At 39.7% G+C, this 22,182-nt stretch overlaps 1 protein-coding gene across 1 annotated transcript; it reads right to left on the reverse strand.

Moving 5' to 3' along the window:
- Positions 1 to 958: 958 nt before the first annotated feature.
- Positions 959 to 22,180, reverse strand: LOC139127904 (hyalin-like). Its single transcript, XM_070693759.1, has 25 exons — positions 22,001 to 22,180; positions 21,529 to 21,771; positions 20,752 to 20,994; positions 17,960 to 18,202; positions 17,603 to 17,845; positions 16,365 to 16,607; positions 15,561 to 15,803; positions 13,286 to 13,522; positions 12,931 to 13,170; positions 12,538 to 12,777; positions 11,860 to 12,102; positions 10,769 to 11,011; positions 10,078 to 10,320; positions 9,732 to 9,974; positions 9,096 to 9,338; positions 6,957 to 7,199; positions 6,502 to 6,744; positions 5,959 to 6,201; positions 5,284 to 5,526; positions 4,277 to 4,519; positions 3,688 to 3,930; positions 3,017 to 3,258; positions 1,961 to 2,203; positions 1,492 to 1,733; positions 959 to 1,193 (listed from the first exon to the last, which is right to left on the reverse strand). Exons 2-22 carry the CDS (start codon positions 21,734 to 21,736, stop codon positions 3,137 to 3,139), a joined length of 4,935 nt encoding a protein of 1,644 aa, XP_070549860.1. The 5' UTR covers positions 21,737 to 21,771; positions 22,001 to 22,180; the 3' UTR covers positions 959 to 1,193; positions 1,492 to 1,733; positions 1,961 to 2,203; positions 3,017 to 3,136.
- Positions 22,181 to 22,182: the final 2 nt, after the last annotated feature.

A 22,182-nucleotide genomic window follows, 5' to 3' on the forward strand; every position in this document is an offset into this window, starting at 1 on the left:
ATACAAGGTTTCTCCAGAGTTATCTATCGCTGACTCGCCACCGAATTCGACCACCGCTGTTGTATTTCCATAATCGTATTCAACTGTTACGTCTGCCGGACATGTCAGGACTGGCTTAAGCGTGTCTGAGAAAGAACATGGACCATGCAATATGATTTTTATGAAACCATGTAGCATAATCTTTATGTGATAATGAAATTATGACCATTCTAAATCATCATGCAAGAAAACCACGCATAGTCACGCGAGAACCTGGAAAATATCGATCACACGTACACAGGATACGACCTGCTAGTAAAGATTACAGGTCTCTTAGGTTGACCGATTACACTTGCATGTTTATCACACATATTTTCTTCTAAAGTACACACGGAATGTGTTGATGAAAACCAGACATTACAGTTGCCGATTATTTGATCATGGTTAGAAAAACATGAAAGTCTCTGGGGTCTTACGAATGAGGTATCTTTATTTGCAAGAAAAATATACCATGGGTTATATGGTCTTGGCAGAGACATAACACTAATTGCCAGAACACAGGGTGCCAGTTTAAACAGAAAGGCAATTGACTGCACACATATACAAATTGACCACTCACATTCTGTGAATACTTTAGAAGAAAACACTGCGATGAACATGCAAGTGTAAACGGTCACCCTGAAAGACCTGTACCTTTCTTTCTGCCGCCATTTTAATTTGATACGCAATTACGTAATTATCATTTAGAAGGATTTTGAAACGTGACAGAATTTTATCGATACGACAGCCCAAATTGAACGATATATCTGAAAGAGTAGATATATTGGCCCGCACTTCCCTTTGCATATGAAAATGTTCTAAACACTAACTGACAACATTCAAGAAACACATAGCCATAAATACACGTCACTTTTTGTGGTTTCGCGTCTCTTTTTTTTCTGAAACCTAAATGTTCCTATAAATTACACAATACCTTGCACAGTGATTGTGAAGTTACAAGTTCCAACGTTTCAGATGCATCAGTCGCAGAACAAGTCACTACATTTTCGCCATCCCCAATGTAGAATTCGATGGAGGGTCACAGGTCACCGACAAGGTTGCACCGGAGTTGTCTGTGACTGACTCGCCGCTGAATTCGACCACAGCTGTTGTATTACCATAGTCATACTCCACTGTCATATCGGCAGGGCATGTTACTTCAGGGTTTGTTGTGTCTGTAATTTTTTCAATTGAAATAAAAGAATGTAAGACAATTCTAATCATCCAAGTTCAAGTGCGTACGTTATGAACCATGTAGATGTTTCTGTCTGAAAGCGTTTGCAAAATAAGCATTATCATTGCAAAAAATTAAACAACTATCAAGAAGTTGACTGATGTGCCAAGACAAATACGTTTCCATGAGCATTGCAAAAATGTCTCTTTTTATCTAATTATAGTTGCATGGTTAAATCGAAGCGTTTGTTATACATTCATACAGCAATCCAAAATGCACTGATCATTTTAAAACCCTACCTTCAACAACGATTGTAAAGTTGCACGTTCCCACATTGCCAGATGCATCTGTAGCAGAACAAGTCACTACGTGTTCACCATCCCCGAAAGTAGAATTTGATGGTGGGTCACAGGTCACCGTAAGAATCGCACCAGAGTTGTCTGTGACTGACTCTCCACTGAATTCAACCACAGCCGTCGTATTACATAGTCATACTCCACTGTTATATCAGCAGGACAAGTTACAACAGGGTCTGTAGTATCTGTGAAAGCAGGACCAAGAAACATTATTTTCTTAACACTATGACAGACTGCAGGAAGTGAATGAAGATACAAGATACAAAAAACAAACACAAACAGCCAAAAATTACATTTCAGAAATATGAAAACACGGGTAAACACGATGCATTCATCCCTTCAATAATTTCCGACGATATTCTGCGCTTTCAACGCCGTGCACCCCTTTACAATATCGGGAGTAGTAACATACCTTGGACAGTTACAGTGAAGTTGCAGGTACCGACATTGCCAGCGCCATCTGTGGCCGAACAAGTCACTTTATTTTCTCCGTCCCAGAATGTGGAATTCGACGGTGGATCACAGGTTACAGTGAGGGCCTTTCCTGAGTTATCGGTAGCTGACTCGCCACTGAATTCAACCACAGCTGATGTATTCCCGTAGTCGTATTCAGCTGTCATGTCTGCCGGGCATGCAACCACTGCTGCGATTGTATCTGCAAAGTATTACATTGACGAAGAAGGTTCAACTACATGTTCGAACAAGGGATTTGATAGCACCAGTAGGCAATAGTATTTTAGTAAAGGTATAAGAATTCCTTTTGTATTTCTTTCTTATCATTTTCAGCAAGAATTTAAGAAAAATATGAGATACATCTTAACATAGGATATGTTTTTTCGTGACATTATTTAAAAAACGCGCAGATTTCATACATTTCACATCAAATGTGCGGATTGGTGTAAATTTCACTGTTTGCCAGGTAGAATTATAAGAACAAGATGTTGTATAAACGCAAGTGATTTTGACAAAATGAATAGAATTATTTTTAAAACGTGTCTCTTTTGCATGTCGCGTACATGTTCTGTTTATGACCTCACAGTATTTTGCGGGGAATATACTTATATTCGATGTAACAATCTGTGTTTTGGGTTTGAGTCCACATAAGTCGAACATATTTCCATGAAATTTAGGGTATATATGGATTCCACATTACTACTCATCACAGTAAAACGTTGATCGGTCAAGTAGAGAGTGTTGAATCAATATCAACTTCACCACTACATGAGACATTTTTCCTTCAAGTAAATTCACGTATCTCTACGTAAAAACCAATAATATGCCTCGGGCGTTTAAATTGTCTTGATGGGCAAATGTTAAAGTTTCGCTCAGTGTAGAATTTCAACAAGTGGTTATATTTCAAAGACACAATTGTTGCTTTTATATTGCATTGCTGATAACGATTTGTATGTTCTAAACAATGATCGAAATATCTCAATAAAGGTAAGTGAAAATAGGAAATGCTGTATACCTTGCACTGTTATTGTAAAATTACAAGTTCCAACATTGCCGGATGCATCGGTAGCAGTGCAAGTCACTGTGTTGCTTCCTTCCCCGAATGTAGAATTGGATGGTGGGTCACAGGTCACCGTCAGTGTCTCACAGAGTTGTCCGTGACCGACTCGCCGCTGAACCCAACCACAGCAGAAGTATTTCCATAGTCATATTCAACTACCATGACAGAGGGGCATGTGACTACAGGATCCGTTGTGTCTGAGAAAAAAAAAACCATGTTCTTTCAGGATCTAGATATACAAAAATGTTCCTTGTGTTTTCTCAAAAGTAGACATCGAGCTGGTTGTTATTATGGACAAGAAATACGAAACATCGTCGCATATCTGATGTCGTCTATAATAACACGAACTAGGAAATGCTAGAAATTTAAGTTGTCCTCCCATACAAAATATAGTAATTATCACAAGTTACTGTCGATATTTCCTTCAATTTTCTCTTGTGTATAATTTATTACAACTGTCAAGATTTGATGGTCAATTTATTTTTTTACTGGTGTAATAATAATTCTCTCCTGATTACACAGTAACGCTTTGGTCATACAGTGTGTCCAATTCGAGTCTTGCCAGACATCATTTGCGTCATAATTGCTAACATTTCATAAACGATAACCGTATGCCTCCAACGTACCTTGCACAGTTATTGTGAAGTTACAAGAACCAGTGTTGTTGTTTAAATCCGTAGCCGAACACGTGACAATGTTTTCACTGTCCAAGAATGTAGAGTTCGACGGCGGGTCACAGGTCACCGATAGACTGTGTCCTGAGTTGTCCGTAGCAGACTCGCCACCGAATTCAACGACAGCCGTCGTGTTTCCATAGTCGTACTCCACTGCCATATCGGCAGGACAGATTACCACTGGGTTACTTGTATCTGTCGAAGATATTTAATCAGCAGTTAGAAATCACGCAATATGAGAGCGCCTTTAAATTTGTAGTGCACCACAAATGTATAAGTTTTGCTGTTGTTGTAACATACGTCACGAAAAGATTCACATTGGGAATACTGTTCACTAAATAATGTCAAACCCTGAGCTATAATTATTATCAGACAAAAAATATGTGTTCTAATCGATATTTTACGTGCTCCCGGCTTGCTTTGCACAGTCTTCTTAATACTGCAATTGTTTGCATTGCCAAATGCATTGCATCGGGTGTGTAAACAATAAATCCCCCGAACATCGGAGAAGCCTTTTTTAAACTTCATTTTGAATATATACCTTCAACAGTGATTGTGAAGTTGCAGGTCCCAGTGTTGCCAGATGAATCAGTTGCAGAACAAGTCACCACAGTTTCACCATCCTCGAATGTAGAGTTGGATGATGGGTCACAGGTCACCGACAAGGTTTCACCAGAGTTGTCTGTGACTGACTCGCCACTGAATTCAACAACCGCTGTTGTATTACCATAGTCATACTCCACAGTTATATCGGCAGGACATGTCACAATTGGATTTTCAGTGTCTGCAAATTGATTGATACAATTAAAAAAAATAATAAAGTTTTAAACAATGATTATCACAAATCAAGTAAGTATGATTCATGTTTAAGGTACACAGTCACTTGTAATCTAAATATGCCCATATATAGTCAAAGGGGTATTCCTTGGTATTCAAAATACCCATGTGAGGGCGCGCAGTTTTTATAAAGCGGCCGCACGCTTTAAATCTGTAATTGGTTAGATTTTCTCTTTCTATGGTAACTGTGGCAAAATTGGAATAGGTGACAGTATACCTTTAACTGTTTGAAATATAAACCACATCTTTAAACTGGCATATATGGTGACGCAAAGAATTTCTAATGTTTCTTATTCACCTAGTGTTAAGACTGTGCTATTTAATATAATGAAACGTCGGCCAAGTTGATATGACAAAAGAGAGGGTCATACTAAGCAAGCAAGTTCACATCAGCATAATAGAGTAGGTATTTTTGTCTTCCAGAAAAGATAACAATTTGAATGGGAATGTCCATGATTCTGTGGTCATATTTACGTATAAAATACACTAATGGGACATTTTGTATTGATTTGATATGTTAAAAACGATGGTTCTTATGGTACACTTAAAAACGTACAAGCTACTTGCTGTCATCGTTGCAAAGACTTAACGTACTTTTGAGGTAAAATGGCTCTTGCTCGCATTTGTGTAAACTTCCTGTCGGATATAAACTTTTTCACTGAGTATTCCATGCTCACACGCATTGCTGAGCGGTATACTATTGTCACATACCTTGCACGGTGACAGTGAAATTGCAAGTTCCAGTGTTTCCAGATCCATCAGTAGCAGAACAAGTCACCACATTTCCTTCACTGAAGAAAGTAGAATTAGCCGGAGGGTCACAGGTCACTGAGAGCGTATTACCAGAGTTGTCCGTGGCCGACTCACCGCCAAAGTCAACAACCGCCGTCATATTCCCATACTCATTCTCGACTGTTATGTCAGCAGGACACGTTACTATTGGATTCACTGCGTCTGTAGAAAAAGTAGATAACAAAACTGTTTCGTTGGCTTGTACTTTGCATATCTTTCGTTTCCATATTTTCTGATTTGTCAGCCCTATATAATTACAAACTAATTAAATTTAACTAGTTTTAATGATGTGAAATTCAGCATGTATTGAAATCAAAGTGCCAACATAATGCTGGTAAAGCTTCATTCCTGAATTTGTAATGCTGTTTCGTATTACCACGCTGATAACGTACAGATATTAACAAAACGCCCTCTATCCGAATTGTAGAATGCTATCAAAATGCCATACGTAAAGCCACAGACAAATAGAGAGACAGTATGTTTTCTATTATCTGTGGTGAAGCACAGCATTATGTAATACAACAGCAACTGAAGTCATTACGCTTTTTTGAAACTTTGCAGCTACCAGGTCTTAACGAAGGGACTGCTTCATACCTTCAACTGTGATTGTAAAATTGCAAGTTCCAACATTGCCAGATGCATCAGTAGCGGTACAAGTCACTACATTGTCTCCGTCTACGAATGTGGAATTCGATGGTGGGTCACAGGTCACCGAAAGGGTTTCGCCCGAGTTGTCTGTAACCGACTCTCCGCTGAACTCAACCACAGCTGTCGTGTTACCATGGTCGTTCTCAACCGTCATGTCGGCAGGACACGTTACTTCTGGTTTGGTCGTGTCTGTAAAGATTTTAGCAACCGGGTTAATATCAAATATCTCTTACCTGTAATGATTGCAAAATTTTGCGCCTAAATTTGTAAACGTAAGCTTACGTTTCGCAGTTACGTTGAAATTAAAAGTCCAAATATTTCCTGGTGAATCGGTGGCAGAGCAAGAAAATATAGAATTCTAGGGCGGACTACAGATCACAGCGAGAATTTCACTTTTCATAAATTAAAGTTAATATGTCGCACTTTGACCATAATATGCTCTTGTAACCATATAACGTAGAAACCTTTCAAACAACTGCTGTCACGTACCTTGTACAGTGATTGTGAAATTACAGCTTCCGGTATTATTAGCTGAATCGGTAGCAGAGCAAGTCACTACATTTTCACCATCCCCAAATGTAGAATTCGATGGTGGACTACAGGCAACTGTAAGGAATTCACCAGAGTTGTCTGTGACAGACTCTCCACTGAATTCAACCACAGCCGTCGTATTACCATAGTCATACTCCACAGTTATATCGGCAGGACAAGTTACAACAGGCTCCGTTGTGTCTGTAGAAAGAGATGTAGACCCACCATTTTACACATCTGCAACCTCTTAAACAACATTTCGGATATTTCCTTTTTGCTGTGATACGGCAAAGAATATTAAAATTTTACTTCATGAGCTGAAAACAGAAAATTGATTGTGTATGCTAGTCCTGCAGTCGCCATGTGCTTGTCTTAGATTTTTATTTTTTTACATTTTTAACATTCCTGCCTACCTTCAACTGTGATTGTAAAATTACAAGTTCCAACATTGCCAGATGCATCAGTAGCGGTACAGGTAACTACGTTCTCGCCATCCCAGAATGTGGAATTCGATGGTGGGTCACAGGTCACCGTCAGTGTCTCACCAGAGTTATCTGTGACTGACTCTCCGCTGAACTCAACCACAGCTGATGTGTTGCCGTAGTCATATTCAACATTCATGTCGGCTGGACATGTTACCACTGGATTGGTAGTGTCTGTGGAGTGTGTGAATAAAAAGGGTTAGAGTGAAGCTAGTGTATAATTTCTGTGTGATTGTTTGCTGTCGTTTTGTCCGGGCTAGCTTTGAAATATTTCATGCAGATAACAGTGACATCATGCACGAAGTGTTAGCATTAGTGTTGCCTTACACATCAAATGTTTATTTCATTAATATGTTAAGGTAAAACGCGCCTCGGGGACAGATATTTGGACCCTCAAACTTTTACAATTCTTTTCTGATATACCACTTGTTGGGGTTCATTTTAAAGCTCTTGGTGTAAGAAAACTTTTCACCGCCCTATTTTTTCGAAAAACGAAAATTTTATATTTCTCCATAGAGTTAACACAGGGATGGCGGCCATTTTGAATTTCAGATATCGGTAAATCTTGAGTAATTTGTATCCGTAGTACCAAAGTTTGCACGGTGACCCCGATTTTTATTCTTGATTTTGAAAGAGAATAGTTGAAATATTTCTGGAGGAAATTTTGGGCAAAAGTTTAAGTCTTTCACATCCGAGGCGCATACTACCTCAAGTATTGTAAATCTCCCAAGCAAAGGAAACCTCATGGTTATCAAGTTAACCAAAAGCTCAAATAGCCGTGAAAACATGATAGGTCACTTTTGAAGGAGAAGAAACCGATCGTGTCAAGCATAGTGAGTATTAGCACAGCACCACAATGGTTTACTGTACCTTGGACAGTAATCGTGAAATTGCAAGTTCCAACATTGCCGGATGAATCAGTGGCTGTACAGGTCACTACATGTTCACCGTCCACGAATGTCGAATTGGATGGTGGGTCACAGGTTACCGTAAGTATTTCACCAGAGTTGTCTGTGACTGATTCGCCGCTGAATTCAACAACCGCTGTTGTATTACCATAGTCATACTCGACTGTCATGTCAGCTGGACATGTTACAACTGGACTCGTAGTATCTTTATGGTTGTAAAATTGCAAAACGATAACATAAATTGCAGTACACCTACAACTTTTTCATGTTTATCGGTGTCTTGTAAACAAGGCATTGTGCCTCTCGTTAATGCTTTACAGTGCAATATGGATATTATTATGACGTTTAAAACTCCAACTGAAAATGAGGAACATGTTATTGCGAAGAGTTCTTGTTGATATATATTTGCACATTCTCGAAATGTCGGCAAGGGAGCGTTCCAGAATTAAAGCCTCACTGCCAATATCATGTCGGTCATGTGATTGTTGTTGCAACGGCGGTGTGACCGTCAACTGACAAAAATGTCTTCAAATTGTTTTTCGAACAGGTTAGGCCCAGACTGCAAAGTGCTTCAACATGTATATTATCGATTGCTTAGTGTCTCCTTTTCAGTCCATAAAACAATGGTGGCGATATCAAAGGATGATTTTCTGTTAAAGGTATACTGTCACCTGTTTCCTTTTTGCCACAGTTACCATGGAAAGAGAAAATCTAACCAATCACAGATTTTAAGCGGGTGGCCACTTTTTAAAACAGCGCCCTCACATGGGCATTTTGAATACCAAGGAACGCCCTTTGACCATACATGGGCATATTTAGATTACAGGTGATTGTATACCTCTAACGAAGAAAGCTTATTTTGTGAACCAAATAGTCTTCGCAAATTGAATTGACTTCAGAGAGAAACGACATGCCTTGGAGGCAGCACTGGGCATCAACACTCCATTTTGTGAACGGATTTATTCGTAAATCCTATTTGCAGTCAAGTACATATTTTGATCTGAACACAAGGGACATATAAATCAGATCTTGTTTCACTTGTACGGTTTGCAGAATAACTACATCCAGATTATAGACGCTTGGATCCTGTCTGATAGTTTGTTTGAACCATATACAGGGAGTAACATAGACAAGATCAAGCAATTACATCAATATTACGCACCTTCTACAGTTATTGTGAAGTTACATGTGCCGACATTTCCAGCTGCATCAGTTGCCGAACACGTCACCACATTTTCTCCGTCGCCGAATGTAGAATTCGAGGGTGGGTCACAGGTCACCGACAAGATTTCACCAGAGTTGTCTGTGACTGACTCCCCACTGAATTCAACCACAGCCGTCGTATTTCCATAGTCATACTCAACAACCAAATCATTAGGGCATACAACCACTGGATCTGTTGTATCTGCAATGATATATTTATTTATTATACCACACCAGTACATCGATCGTGCAAAAACTGCTCTCTGATTGGTCGAGACGTGAAATTATCCATGCAATGTTCGCAATATAGTTAGAATAGGCACGAGATCTCAGCTACAGTAAAATTATCTTTTTTGACGTTTATCGCCAGAATTTCGATTTAATAGTAAGATATCATATCAATAAATCACCTTAGCAACGATTATGCGAACTCGATTTTATCTAGTTCGCTCAATAAATGCAATTGCTATCGCTCGTGCACATATGTCGTGAACTTGTCAAATCTCGTGGTATGCCGTCGCTTGATGATTTAAGTTACGCATTATGTGCACACGAAAGAGTAAAGGTACTTAAAGTCACGGACACTTAAACATACCTTGTACGATAATTGTGAAATTACAGCTTCCAACATTTCCAGAGCCATCAGTCGCAGAACATGTGACTTCATGTTCTCCATCCGGGAACGTTGTGTTCGATGGTGGGACGCATGTAACCGCCAGGCTTTCACCTGAGTTATCCAAAGCTTTTGCGTCAGCAAATTCCACGACAGCAGTGGTGTTGCCATAGTCGTACTCAACTGTCATATCAGCAGGACACGTCAAGACAGCGGCAATGGTGTCTGTAAGAAACAAAAAATTAAAATTATAACGTTAGTTCCGACTAGTTAATCTTTTCTCACATTGCTACGGGTAAGTAGGCGTCAATTTCCTGATCATACATACCTTGGACGGTAATCGTAAAATTACAACTTCCAACATTCCCGGATGCATCGGTTGCAGTGCAAGTCACCACATTTTCTCCATCCGCGAATGTAGAATTCGATGGTGGGTCACAGGTCACCGAAAGAGTTGCACCTGAGTTGTCGGTTACCGACTCGCCGCTGAATTCAACCACGGCCGTCGAATTGCCATAGTCATACTCCACTGTCATGACGGCAGGGCATGTTACCATTGGTGGTGTTGTGTCTGTAAAAGAATTACACTAGTCGGTTAAAAGACTTTTCGATTTAAATGTGGTATTAGTAAGGGCAATGAAAATACGTCAGATGTCTTTTTGCCATTATCCAATGTAATTCTGGAATACCCAGTACAAGACTTAAGCCAAAAATAGAATTTCTGGTCACCGCGCGCATCATTTTAGAACCTGCGTATCATGTATTTTTTGGGTTTACACACTCGTTAGTACAGCTATCCTTGATATCCCTGTTTGCATTCCAAAATGCTAAAAAGAAAACGGAAGTATTATGCGGCCAGTGATAAAAGGAACAACTGTTGCATCAATACTGCCAAACCAGCATTGTAAGGTATAAAGAGAGAGGGAACAAAAAGAAAAAAAAACGCGTCACCGCATCACTTTTGCTGATTGTCAAGGACCAGAAACTTTCTTTTCTTTGGCCTTAGGATGTCTACATACCTTGGACAGTTACTGTAAAGTTACAAGAAGCAGCTAAACCAGCGCCATCTGTGGCGACACACGTAACCACATTTTCTCCATCCCAAAATGTAGAATTCGATGGCGGGTCACAGACAACTGAGAGCACCGATCCCGAGTTGTCAGTGGCGTACTCTCCGCTGAATTCAACAAGGGCCGACGTGTTGCCGTAGTCATACTCGACAGTAATATCGGCAGGACAGCTTATCGTTGGCTTAACAGTGTCTGGGAATGCAAATGAAAATTTATAATTTGGATATGATAAAAATATTACTTTATATGGCAAATGCTATAAGGCTATCTGTGCGTAGCTGCAAATACAGCTAATAATGTCAGGGTTTATGTTGACGAAAGATCGATAGTTTCTACAACCTAGTCTAAAACACCCACATGCCTTAGAGAGAGATTCATTTTGAAGTGATCAGAAATGTCATCCATCTCGATGTCGTATCGAGCTGGTTTTTATGATTTTAATTTTGGTGTCACGAGGCGACTAAACAGTCCCACCGCAACTATTACCATTAGAAACATACCATGTGCTTAAAATACCATTTTTAATCAAGGGACTATTTTCTCTGTTATTGGACACGATGATTACGGAGATCTCGCTTTTGCCTTGACATTTGTTATTTCTCATAGATAGATTTACACATCAAATCTATGTTTACAATAAAGGTATACTGTCACCTGTTCCAATTTTGCAAACGTTACATGGAAGAGAAAATCTAGCCAATCACAGATTTTAAGTGGGTGGCCACTTTTTAAAGACAGTGCCCTCACATGGGCATTTTGAATACCAAGGAACGCCCCTTTGACTATATATGGGCATATATAGATTACAGGTGACTGTATATCTTTAAATGTTCCGATATTTACCCTTTTAATGTTTTATGTGATACTATTGACGTTATCTCCCCTTTTGAAAATCTTTTTGATGCCGAATTTATCAAGTGTCGATTATTGTCCAGCCCATTAACTGAAATGATTTTCATTAATCAGTGAATTTTTTTAAAGCAGCCCTGTTTCTCTATTTTTATGTACTACGAACATCATAAAAACAACGTTCAGCATACCTTGTACTAATACCGTGAAAGTACAGGTCCCTACATTTCCAGCCATATCGATTGAAGTGCATGTCACGGTGGTGGGTCCGCTGGTGAAAGTGGTATTCGAGGGCGGGTCACAGGTCACATTGAGTTGCACTCCAGAATTATCCGTGACTGACTCACCATCAAACACGACAAAAGCTGTTGTGTTTCCGTAGTCATTGGTGACAGTGATGTTGACGGGACAAGTGACTTCTGGACTAGTGGTATCTGGTGAGAGAACATATTGACGATTCGACTTAAAAAACTGCAACGTATTGGTTGCTTGTTTTGAAGCTACAGTGTGTTTCACTTTACCTCCACAACTCACAGGGTAAGACGAACAGTCACATGTAAAATACCAATAGTTACCTTGGGGTCTCAAATCACATGTTAAAGACACCGACTCATTAATTGACTGCAGTGAACCAGCATTGCGCAGGTGCGTACCATAATAGCTGGTAAGTGTATTGCAGAGTTCAGATTAAATATACACGAACGCTAAAAAAAATTATTGAGTGCTTTGAGGATCATTTTCCGTGACGTGACATCCCAGTTTACAGTTTATACTCAACTACAACTTGGTTTGTTTCACACTGTGAGTTGTGCAGCTTTACTGAAGTCGGCTACAAGTGAAATGAATCGCAACAGAACCGAAAATCAAACCTTGCACGGTGACGAAGAATGTACAGCTTCCTTCATTTGAGGCGTCATCAGTAGCCGTACACGTGACTTCAGTGGTGCCACTTTCAAACGTCGACCCGGATGGCGGACTACACGTCACATCAAGAGAGTATCCTGAATTGTCGCTGGCAGATGTGTTGAATGTAACCACTGCAGTTGTATTGCCATAGTCATATTCAACGGTAAGATTAGCAGGGCATGTCAGCGAGGGGTCAGTTGTGTCTGAAATGAAAATCGTTTGAATTATTCGTATCACACTTCTATGACCAGTAATGTCAGTATAAGTATTCAATAAAATATTTGCAGATTTTCAATTAAAGCTACATATAAAGTCATTGGTGAAAAACCACTAAATTGATTTTTTTAAATACAAACCTTGTACAACAATTTTGAATCCACATGTCCCTACGTTGTTTGAGGCATCTATACCATAACACGTGACTATAGTTTCACCAACCGGAAATGACGAGTTAGAGCTTGGGTCACAGACGACAGTTATATCCTGTCCAGAATTGTCTGTAGCTGATTCTCCGTCGAATGTAACGATTGTTGTGTTTCCATTTTCTAGCTCCACAGTCTGAGATGGAGGACAAGTCAGTACCGGGTCTGTTCGATCTGAAAATCGTGTGAATTTATTTGTTAATACTTGCTTTCATGTGCTTCTTATTTACGAACACTACATTTGACTAAGAATCATCAAAGCGTTGATTTCACATCAGTAGTGTCTTACCTCGAACAGTGACTCTAAAATTGCAGGTATCTTGGTTACCAGCAAAATCTGTCGCTGCGCAGTAGACTCGAGTGTTACCTTTACCAAATACTGAACCAGACGGAGGGTCACAGGTCACATTCACATATCCTGAATTGTCGGTGGCAGACGATGAGAAGGTTACAACAGCGGTTGTATTTCCGTAGTCGTACTCAGAAAACGTGCGTGGAGGACAGCTGACCACCGGTGGTGTAGTATCTATAAAAAACACAGGGAATACAGATTATAAGAAGGGAGGATATGCAAAGTTTACAAAACGATAATATATATTATAGTCCAAACATGGGACTATGTGCCCGAGGGTAGGTGACCATTTGCCCGACGTAAGGAGAGCAAATGGTCTCCTGCCCCGAGGGTACTTAATCCCTTGTTTGGGCCATAATGTTTTTATCACATGTCTCTATTACACAGTTTTCACTCAAAATATTTAGATTTATTGGCAAATGATAATCAAATGCTTTATTTCCATCTTAGACGAAAATCCGTTAGAAATGGAACGATTTTTATCATCGAATGGCGCATTGATATATTTAAACTACTGTTATGCGGTTTATCATTTTTTTCTGCAAAACTTTCCTAAACTCGGATTTCTTATGCAAAACATGAAATTTCAACATTTTTATATCAAAACTTTGTCAAATTGAAAATAGTTTCGGTTCAATTTCAGTCCAGTGATGACTATGCGGCCCGCGACGTCATCGACGAGTTACCATTGAATCCTATGGAGCGCGCGACGTTCGATATACGAGGCATGTACTAAATGTCATTGGGACAATGTATTCCAGGACTTGATATTATCATTTTCGTTTGTTCTCGGTGGCAAGTGTGTTAACTTGCTGAAAGTCAATTAGCATATCAGCGAGAAAAATACATTCTCACATTCCTGGCCGCTTGGGGTGTGGGATCAACGGTGTGGGAAAAATCGATCCCACACTCTCAGAAATCGTCCCACACTCTGCAGTAAATATTACACGAGCTCTGATTTGAAGATAAACAGCCTGTTTCGTTCATGCGCGCAAAATGTTATCCAATGGCACGATGGGTACCAAACGGGCCGGAACTACAAAGTAAGAAGGTCAGAGTACAGTGGCACACGACAGACTTGTCACGGTTTTGGATAATGTAGTACGTGTCAAACGTGAATTTAATGTATTTTGTGATCATGTGAGAAAAAGAATCTCACACACCAAGGACCTGGGATCAGACTTCTCACACTCACTTGGGATATTTTGTCTGACACTCGCCTGCGGCTCGTGTGAGACAAAATATCTCTGACTCGTGTGAGAATCTGATCCCAAGTCCTTGGGGCTGTGAGATGCTATTTTTCCCCTTCGAAAAAACGTAGTCCATGACAAATCACACAGAATGCTATATCAAATATGTTTATACTGATGAAAGTTTTCTTCTCGTTGCTCTAACAGCTCTTAGTATTAACAATTTGGCTATGTATTAGTAAAATTAACCACATGCCATCGTGTTTTGGTCAATCTTCATTACATATTTGTCACCAAAGTGGAGTACACAGACCCAGTCACTTTGACGTGTGTCGTCAGCCCGCGCTGGAGTTCTGGTTTTATAGTACACGACCGCCAATTCGCCACATAAACACGCGGTTAAGGCGCGGGACAGAAAAGGACAAGTGAACATTCATCTTACAAACATTTATTTTGCTCGAGCAACAATAAGGAGTGTGTAAGATCAAATGGATCCCGCACTGGTGTTCTCACACTCCCAGCCTACAAGGGACGTGAGAAGGTACATTTTCCGTGGTAAGAACATATATTATTGCCTGAATACATGGGTTGATGTGCCGGAGAGCAGTTGACAATTCGCCCGACGCCAGGAGGGCAAACTGCTCCTGCTACGAGGGCACATAACCCAAGTATTCAGGCAAAAATATTTATTACATGCCTTTCACAGTTTACTACATATGACATTTAGTTACATGCAGGGTATTCTCAAACAATTTTACCATTATCGACAAGCTTCAAACAGATTTTAACGAAAGTCAAAATAGAAGTGCGCGCATGGATATTTTATATCTAGCGTTAAGCGTTTACTCTGCTGTCAAAACGTCGAAGTGCTTCACCGGACCGGGTAACTATGGAAACCGGTCAGAACATCTTTCACACGGCCCGTTAATTCCCCGGATGTTCCTATTGAAATCAATGCGCTGATTTGCACTCACCTCGAGGCATGTAATAATATCTGATATTTCACTTTACAAATGCCTCACCTTCTACTGTGACTGTGAATTCACATGAGCCATTATTTCCGGAAAGGTCTGTCGCAGAACACGTGACAACAGTGACGTCATAGCCGAAGGTGGAGTTCGATGGTGGGTCACAGGTGACGACCATGTCTTGCCCCGAGTTGTCAGTGGCTGACTCGCCGTCAAATTCTACCACTGCTGTAGTATTGCCGTCGTCGATTTCGGATGTAACGTTTGCAGGGCAGTTCACGACTGGACTGCGTATATCTGCAGAAAGATGAAGTACATGTAGGCATACCGCTGTGGTAAATCACACATATGTCGGTATTGATAAATGTTGTCTTCATGATACTCTTTGGTGTCTTCAAACTGATGAACACGATTTCATACTCTATCAACATAGACAGTCCGAGTAAGACGGCGCGTGCTCAAATGTGAATAATTCATAGGTAAAACCACAGACAAACATAGACTGTCTATAATATTTGTCTGTGGCAAAACCTGTTGTGATACGGCACGTCCAGGCATGAAAACACTCAAATGGTACGTCCCAATGGGATAATATGATGGGCGAAGGAGAGTTAGGTATAATAACGTTCCATCGGTAAATTACCTCCTCAGCTTATCAACTCACACACTACATCTTCTTTTTATTACATAAACACCAATTTCATAATATCAGGTTGGAAAGATCAAAACACCAAAAACGAAATAATTGAAAATCTCCTAGGACATGATTTTAGGATTCAGCATTTAGGATTATAATTTCATTAAAATAGCATTTTTTTAACAATGTCATTTGTTGCGGAGTATTTTTTGCAAATATACCTTCAACAACTACGGTGAAACTGCATGTTCCAACATTTCCGGACCGATCTGTGGCGGAACAAGTCACGACGTTTTCTCTGAAGGAGAATGTGGAATTGGACGGCGGGTCACAGGTCACGCTGAGTTGATGTCCGGCGTTGTCTGTGGCCGACTCTCCGTCAAACGCAACGACGGCAGTTAGATTGCCGTATTCATTCTCAACTGTGATGTTCGTGGGACAAGTTAGGACTGGAAGCGTGGTGTCTGAAATGGATCATAGTAATATATGAGTGAACAAACCAGGCTTAAATAATTATTTACTTGCTTACATCTGGGACTAGTATACTATATATTATCTGTCCCAGGTTACATTAACCCAAAGAAAACTTTGACAAATGTTTGAAAATTTGATGTAAATCACAGACTTGCAAAGTCAATTAGATTGGTGCCTACAAAAAGAACAAATTTAAAACAGCCAATAGTACAATGTTATGGAATATGCCCCTTAAAAGAACGACAAGAAAGACCAACAATTAAACAACAATATCAAAACAAGTAGACAACAAAAGCGGAATTACTGTGTAGAAGAAGCTGCAATTGAATATATTTACTTAAATAATGTGGATTTCCTTAGAAGGGACTTTCAAAAATACCCATTGACGTAATAATAAAGATCAGGGTAGAAGTACTGTGAGTTTTTTTGTCGTTGGAAAGAAGCTATTACTCGATGCCATAGGCTATTTCAAAGTGTTTGATCAGAATTGTTCCAGCGGTCAAACCCATCCTTCGCTCGTGTGGCTAAATTTGTGGTCACTTCAATTGGATATGGTGAGACCAAAATGATCATAGCCATTGATCATAGACACTGTCCAACAGACATTGACACACTTTGCTAAGGTAGAATTCGCCTTGGGGACAGATTGCAATACTGCATTGGTTTACCACTTGTGGGGCTTATTTTGAAGTTCTTTGAGTCAGTAAAGTAAAGCTTACTTTTGTGAAAATCGGGAATTTTATGTTTGCCTGTATAGAAAACGCACGGATGGCGGCCATTTTGCATTTCAAATATCGGTAAATATTAGTTAGCTTGTTTCTCTATGATTTTTATCTTGAATTTGGTAGAGAATGGTTAAAAGTTTGCTGAAGGAAATTTTGAGAAAAAGTTAAATCTTTCATTTTCAGGGCACAAGTTACCTTTATCATATACATCAAGCCTACTGCCACGTGCAATTACCTGAGTAATTAATGTAAAGGATTACCTTGTACGGTGATGTTGAAGGTGCAGGTGCCATTTAATCCTGCCTCGTCCGTAGCTGAACACACAACAATGTTTACACCACTGAAGAATGTAGAATTCGACGGTGGGTCACATGTCACTGTCAAAGTGGCGCCAGAATTGTCTGTAGCCGACTCACCACTAAATTCAACTACAGCTGTCGTGTTTCCGTAGTCGTACTCCACTGTCATGTCAGCAGGGCAGGTAACAACAGGGGTTACATTGTCTACAAAAAGAAACAAACATCCATTATTCAAACCGTGTCTCTGATGACTATCATTGGCCTCGGCAATAATTGACAAGTTAAGGTCAGCCATGATAGCGTACAATTTTAACATACCTTCAACAGTAATAGTGAAATTACAGCTTCCAACGTTGCCGGATGAATCAGTTGCGGAACACGTCACTACATTTTCACCATCTTCAAATGTAGAATTCGACGGCGGAGTACACGTTACGGAGAGTATTTCCCCCGAGTTATCTGTCGCTGACTCACCACCAAACTCGACCACAGCTGTTGTGTTTCCATAGTCATAGGGAACTATTTTGTCGCTCGGACAAGTTACCACTGGACTGGTAGTGTCTGCCAATCAAAATTTATATTTGTACGAGGGTTTAAAATCAATTAAAACACTGAAACTCAGCGACGCTATTTAAGGCATAAAATATACATGGTTTTAAGAAGGAATGCGATATGACTTGTCAACTTCTCATTCCTTGGTCAGTTAGCGTCAAAGAGGAAGATGTCGTCCATTAATCGGGGTTTTTTTGAAGCTCAACCCTTCTAAAGCCTCTGGTCTAGATGGTCGGTAGGGTAGTGTTTTCAAAACATGTGCCTATCAGTTAAGTCACGTATTTACCCGTTTATTTCAATTGGTTTTGAACACCTATTTTGTACCAAGATCGTAAAACTATCCACTGTGATCCCTGTTCAAAAGAAACGAATGCAACTAAAAAAAGTATAAAGAAATGTTGTCGACTGGTTGGGACGAAGCTTAAAGATCTTGGAGAACAGTACACTCAGGCCCTTCGAAGAACAGGCTTATCCATTTTTGGTAAAAAATGTCACCCATTGAATGACAAGTTTCAATATCTGCCTTCGAGACGCCGTCTTCTTGTGCCTAGGGCTAGAAAAATCTTTTTAAGAAGTCATTTATAACATCAGCTCTTGCTGTTTTAAATACGAATATGTCTGATCCCGCCGGAAAACCAGAGCAATCGCAATTTTAAGTGGAAACTTTTAATCCAGGGCTCTGTTCGTTTAGCTTCTGTGTTGTGTGTATGGGTTTGTCCGTATTCGGTGTTATATGGTGGTCCTGGTTTTCAAAGACATGTTTTATGGACAATAAAGTATATCTTATCTTATCTTATCTTATCTTATCTTATCTTATCTTATCTTATCTTATCTTATCTTATCTTATCTTATCTTATAGTATTATTGAAGTAATGGTGAGGTAGGCATGAACCACGTGACTGCCCACAAATACACAGTAATGGTTTGTTTTCATGCCCGTGAATATGAATAATATCGTAAATATATAGTAACTTTACAGCTAAAACAAAAATTGTGAGTTATACAAAGACCATAACCAACACAAAATAAAATAGAGCACTTGTGCGCCAAGTTTAGACGCTTTTTTTCAAAAAAAAATCTCGGGATTTGCAAAATTTTTGCAGTGCGCGTACTACTCACTGACAGGTTCTGGTGCCCCGTTGTCGTTCGCGTGGGAAATTTTCGTAATTTTTCACGGTTTTGTGGGGTTCGTTGATGATATAACGGAAATAACAGACTCGGCGCTGACCATGAACGTTTATTGTTGGCGCGGGTGAGAGGAAAGCCAACATTAACGGGCTCGGCAAGCCTCGCCCATTTATGTTTGGCTTTCCTCTCGCTCTTGCCCATAAATAAACGTTCATGGTCAGCGCGTCGTCCGTTATTTCTATATTAATGCCTCACTTTCAGTCAACACTTCCCTAAAGTTAAGTTTGTTTCAGGTTGTGATATTTAAATTTCAAAGGACGTCTACGTAAACATATTTGCACACGTATCAAAATGTTTCTATTTTACTTTTATTAAATGCACATCTTTAACCGTTATAACAACATACGTTCGACACAAATCGTGAAATTACAGCTTCCTACATTGCCAGATGCATCAGTAGCAAAGCAAGTCACCACATTTTCAAAATTTATTGGCAAACAAGAGTCTAGGCTAATACAACCAAATGCATTTTAGTGTATCGAGAAAATGATGGGAACAACAGTAAAATCGATATAGCACGACAGTTAAAGGTATTCGGTCACCTATTTTTATAGCCAATCACACATTTTACGCGGGTGGCCACTTTTTAAAAAGGGCGCCCCTACATGACCAGCCATGACGTAGTTAGAAGCGTTGTATGCACGAACGTTGACGTATCAAATATGGCGGATCGACAGCTACAGGTGTTACGGGGTTGTAAGCTAAGCCCCGGCCATTTAGCATATATGGAATATGCAAATTTACGGTGACCGTGTACATTTAAATCGATGTGGTCAACGATTTTTTTAAATGACATTTCATATAGAGGAATTAACCCCGTCTACAAGAGTTGAAACATTGTCTAAAAGGATTTCAGACGGCGGTGACGGTGCTTGTGGATCCGGATCTGTTCTTTTGACTACGTCTGTTCTCCCGCTGGACAGTGTGTCAACTTTTGCAGACGGAGTTGATTCCTCTATTACCGCTTAGCTGATAATTGCACCTGACAGAGTAATGTGATGCTGTCTTTCTTCAGGCAGTGTGATTAAGAAATTGTTGACCACATTGATTTAAGTGTCGTGCTACATCGACTTTACTGTTGTTCTTATCGGTTTTTCGATACACTAAAATGCAATTGGTTGGGCATATGACAAGTCCAATAGAGACCATTTTTATTATTTACTTGTGCGTTTTAACAAGATATATTGAAGATATTGTCATGACTCCTATGTAACCTTAGATCATGATATAATATTTCTTGTGTAAAAAGCATGTGTGTCTACGTGGCTATAGAAGTGCAGTGTTTTAAAAAGTAAACGCTGTATTTCCACACACAATCTTCATGTCAAAGAGCACTAAAAGAAAGAAAGAAATTAAATGTGTGTACTTACCTTGTACAGTTACATTAAAATAACAAAGCCCTATATTGCCAGATGAATCGGTAGCAAAACACATCACTTTATGTGTACCATCCCCGAATGTAGAATTCGATGCTGGTTGACAGATAACTGTAAGGATTTCACCAGAGTTGTCTGTGACCGACTCTCCACTGAATTCAACCACAGCCGTCGTATTACCATAGTCATACTCCACTGTGATATCAGCAGGACAGGTAACATCCGGACTTTGATAGTCTGTGAGAAGATACGAATGGTATGTGAAACCATCCTCTCAATATTCAAAATATGAACTGGTCTTGTGTTCAGTGCACGATTCGAAGACCATGAAAATTCTTCATTCATAACGAATCCAAGTCATCTAATTCACAGTTCAAACAAATACTAAAAGTTACACTTTCAATACATTAATGCTATTATGTCGCACTTCCGTCATTACACACTCTTATAACAACTTCATTATTTCTTAGAAACCTTTCAAATATCCTCTGTCACGTACATTCCACAGTTATTGTTCAAATAGACCTTCCAGTATTGCCAGAATCATTAGTAGCAAAACAAATCACCACATTTTCAGCATGTCCAAAATGCAGAATTTGATGCTGGGCTACAGGTTACAACAAGGAAGCGCTAGAGCAAAGTCAATTTCTGAAACAAGCTAAACATTACTAATAACCTCTTGACATTGATCGCCCGCATAGCTACTTTTCGTGAGCAGGAGATGCCTTAGATTGGATAACTCAACATAGATAACTGTCCCTAGCTACATACCTTGCAGTGTTATAGTAAAATTACAGCTCCCGACATTTCCAGACGCATCAGTAGCTGTACAGGTCACGACATTTTCAACATTTGTGAATGTCGAATTGGATGGTGGGTCACATGTCACCGTAAGGATTTCACCTGAGTTGTCTGTAACTGACTCGCCGCTGAATTCAACCATAGCAGTCATGTTACCATAGTCATTTTCCACTGTCATATCGGCAGGACATGTCACTACTGGATTTGTTGTATCTGAAAACGAAGTGCTCCTTAAGTTGAATGATTTCAAAGCGGACTAATGTATTCATCAATATTTAATATGAATTATAATTTATCCCCGGTATCAGTAGTAAAAGGCAAAAAAACCATTAACATATAACAACATAACATTAAAACCAGTGTTTTATGCTACAAGACTATCTTTTAAAATAATCACACTTCAACGCAAGATAGCTCTTTTTCAAAGTTCGAACATACATACCCTCAACAGTGATCGTAAAATTACAGGTGCCAACATTGCCATATGCGTCCGTTGCAGAACAAGTCACAACGTTGTCGTCCTTCCCAAATGTAGAATTCGATGGTGGGCTACAGGTTACAACAAGACTTTCCCCAGAATTGTCCGTAACCGACTCTCCACCAAATTCAACAACGGCTGTTGTA

Source organism: Ptychodera flava, unplaced genomic scaffold (assembly GCF_041260155.1).
Source record: "Ptychodera flava strain L36383 unplaced genomic scaffold, AS_Pfla_20210202 Scaffold_39__1_contigs__length_1403739_pilon, whole genome shotgun sequence".
Taxonomy (NCBI): Eukaryota; Metazoa; Hemichordata; class Enteropneusta; family Ptychoderidae; genus Ptychodera; species Ptychodera flava.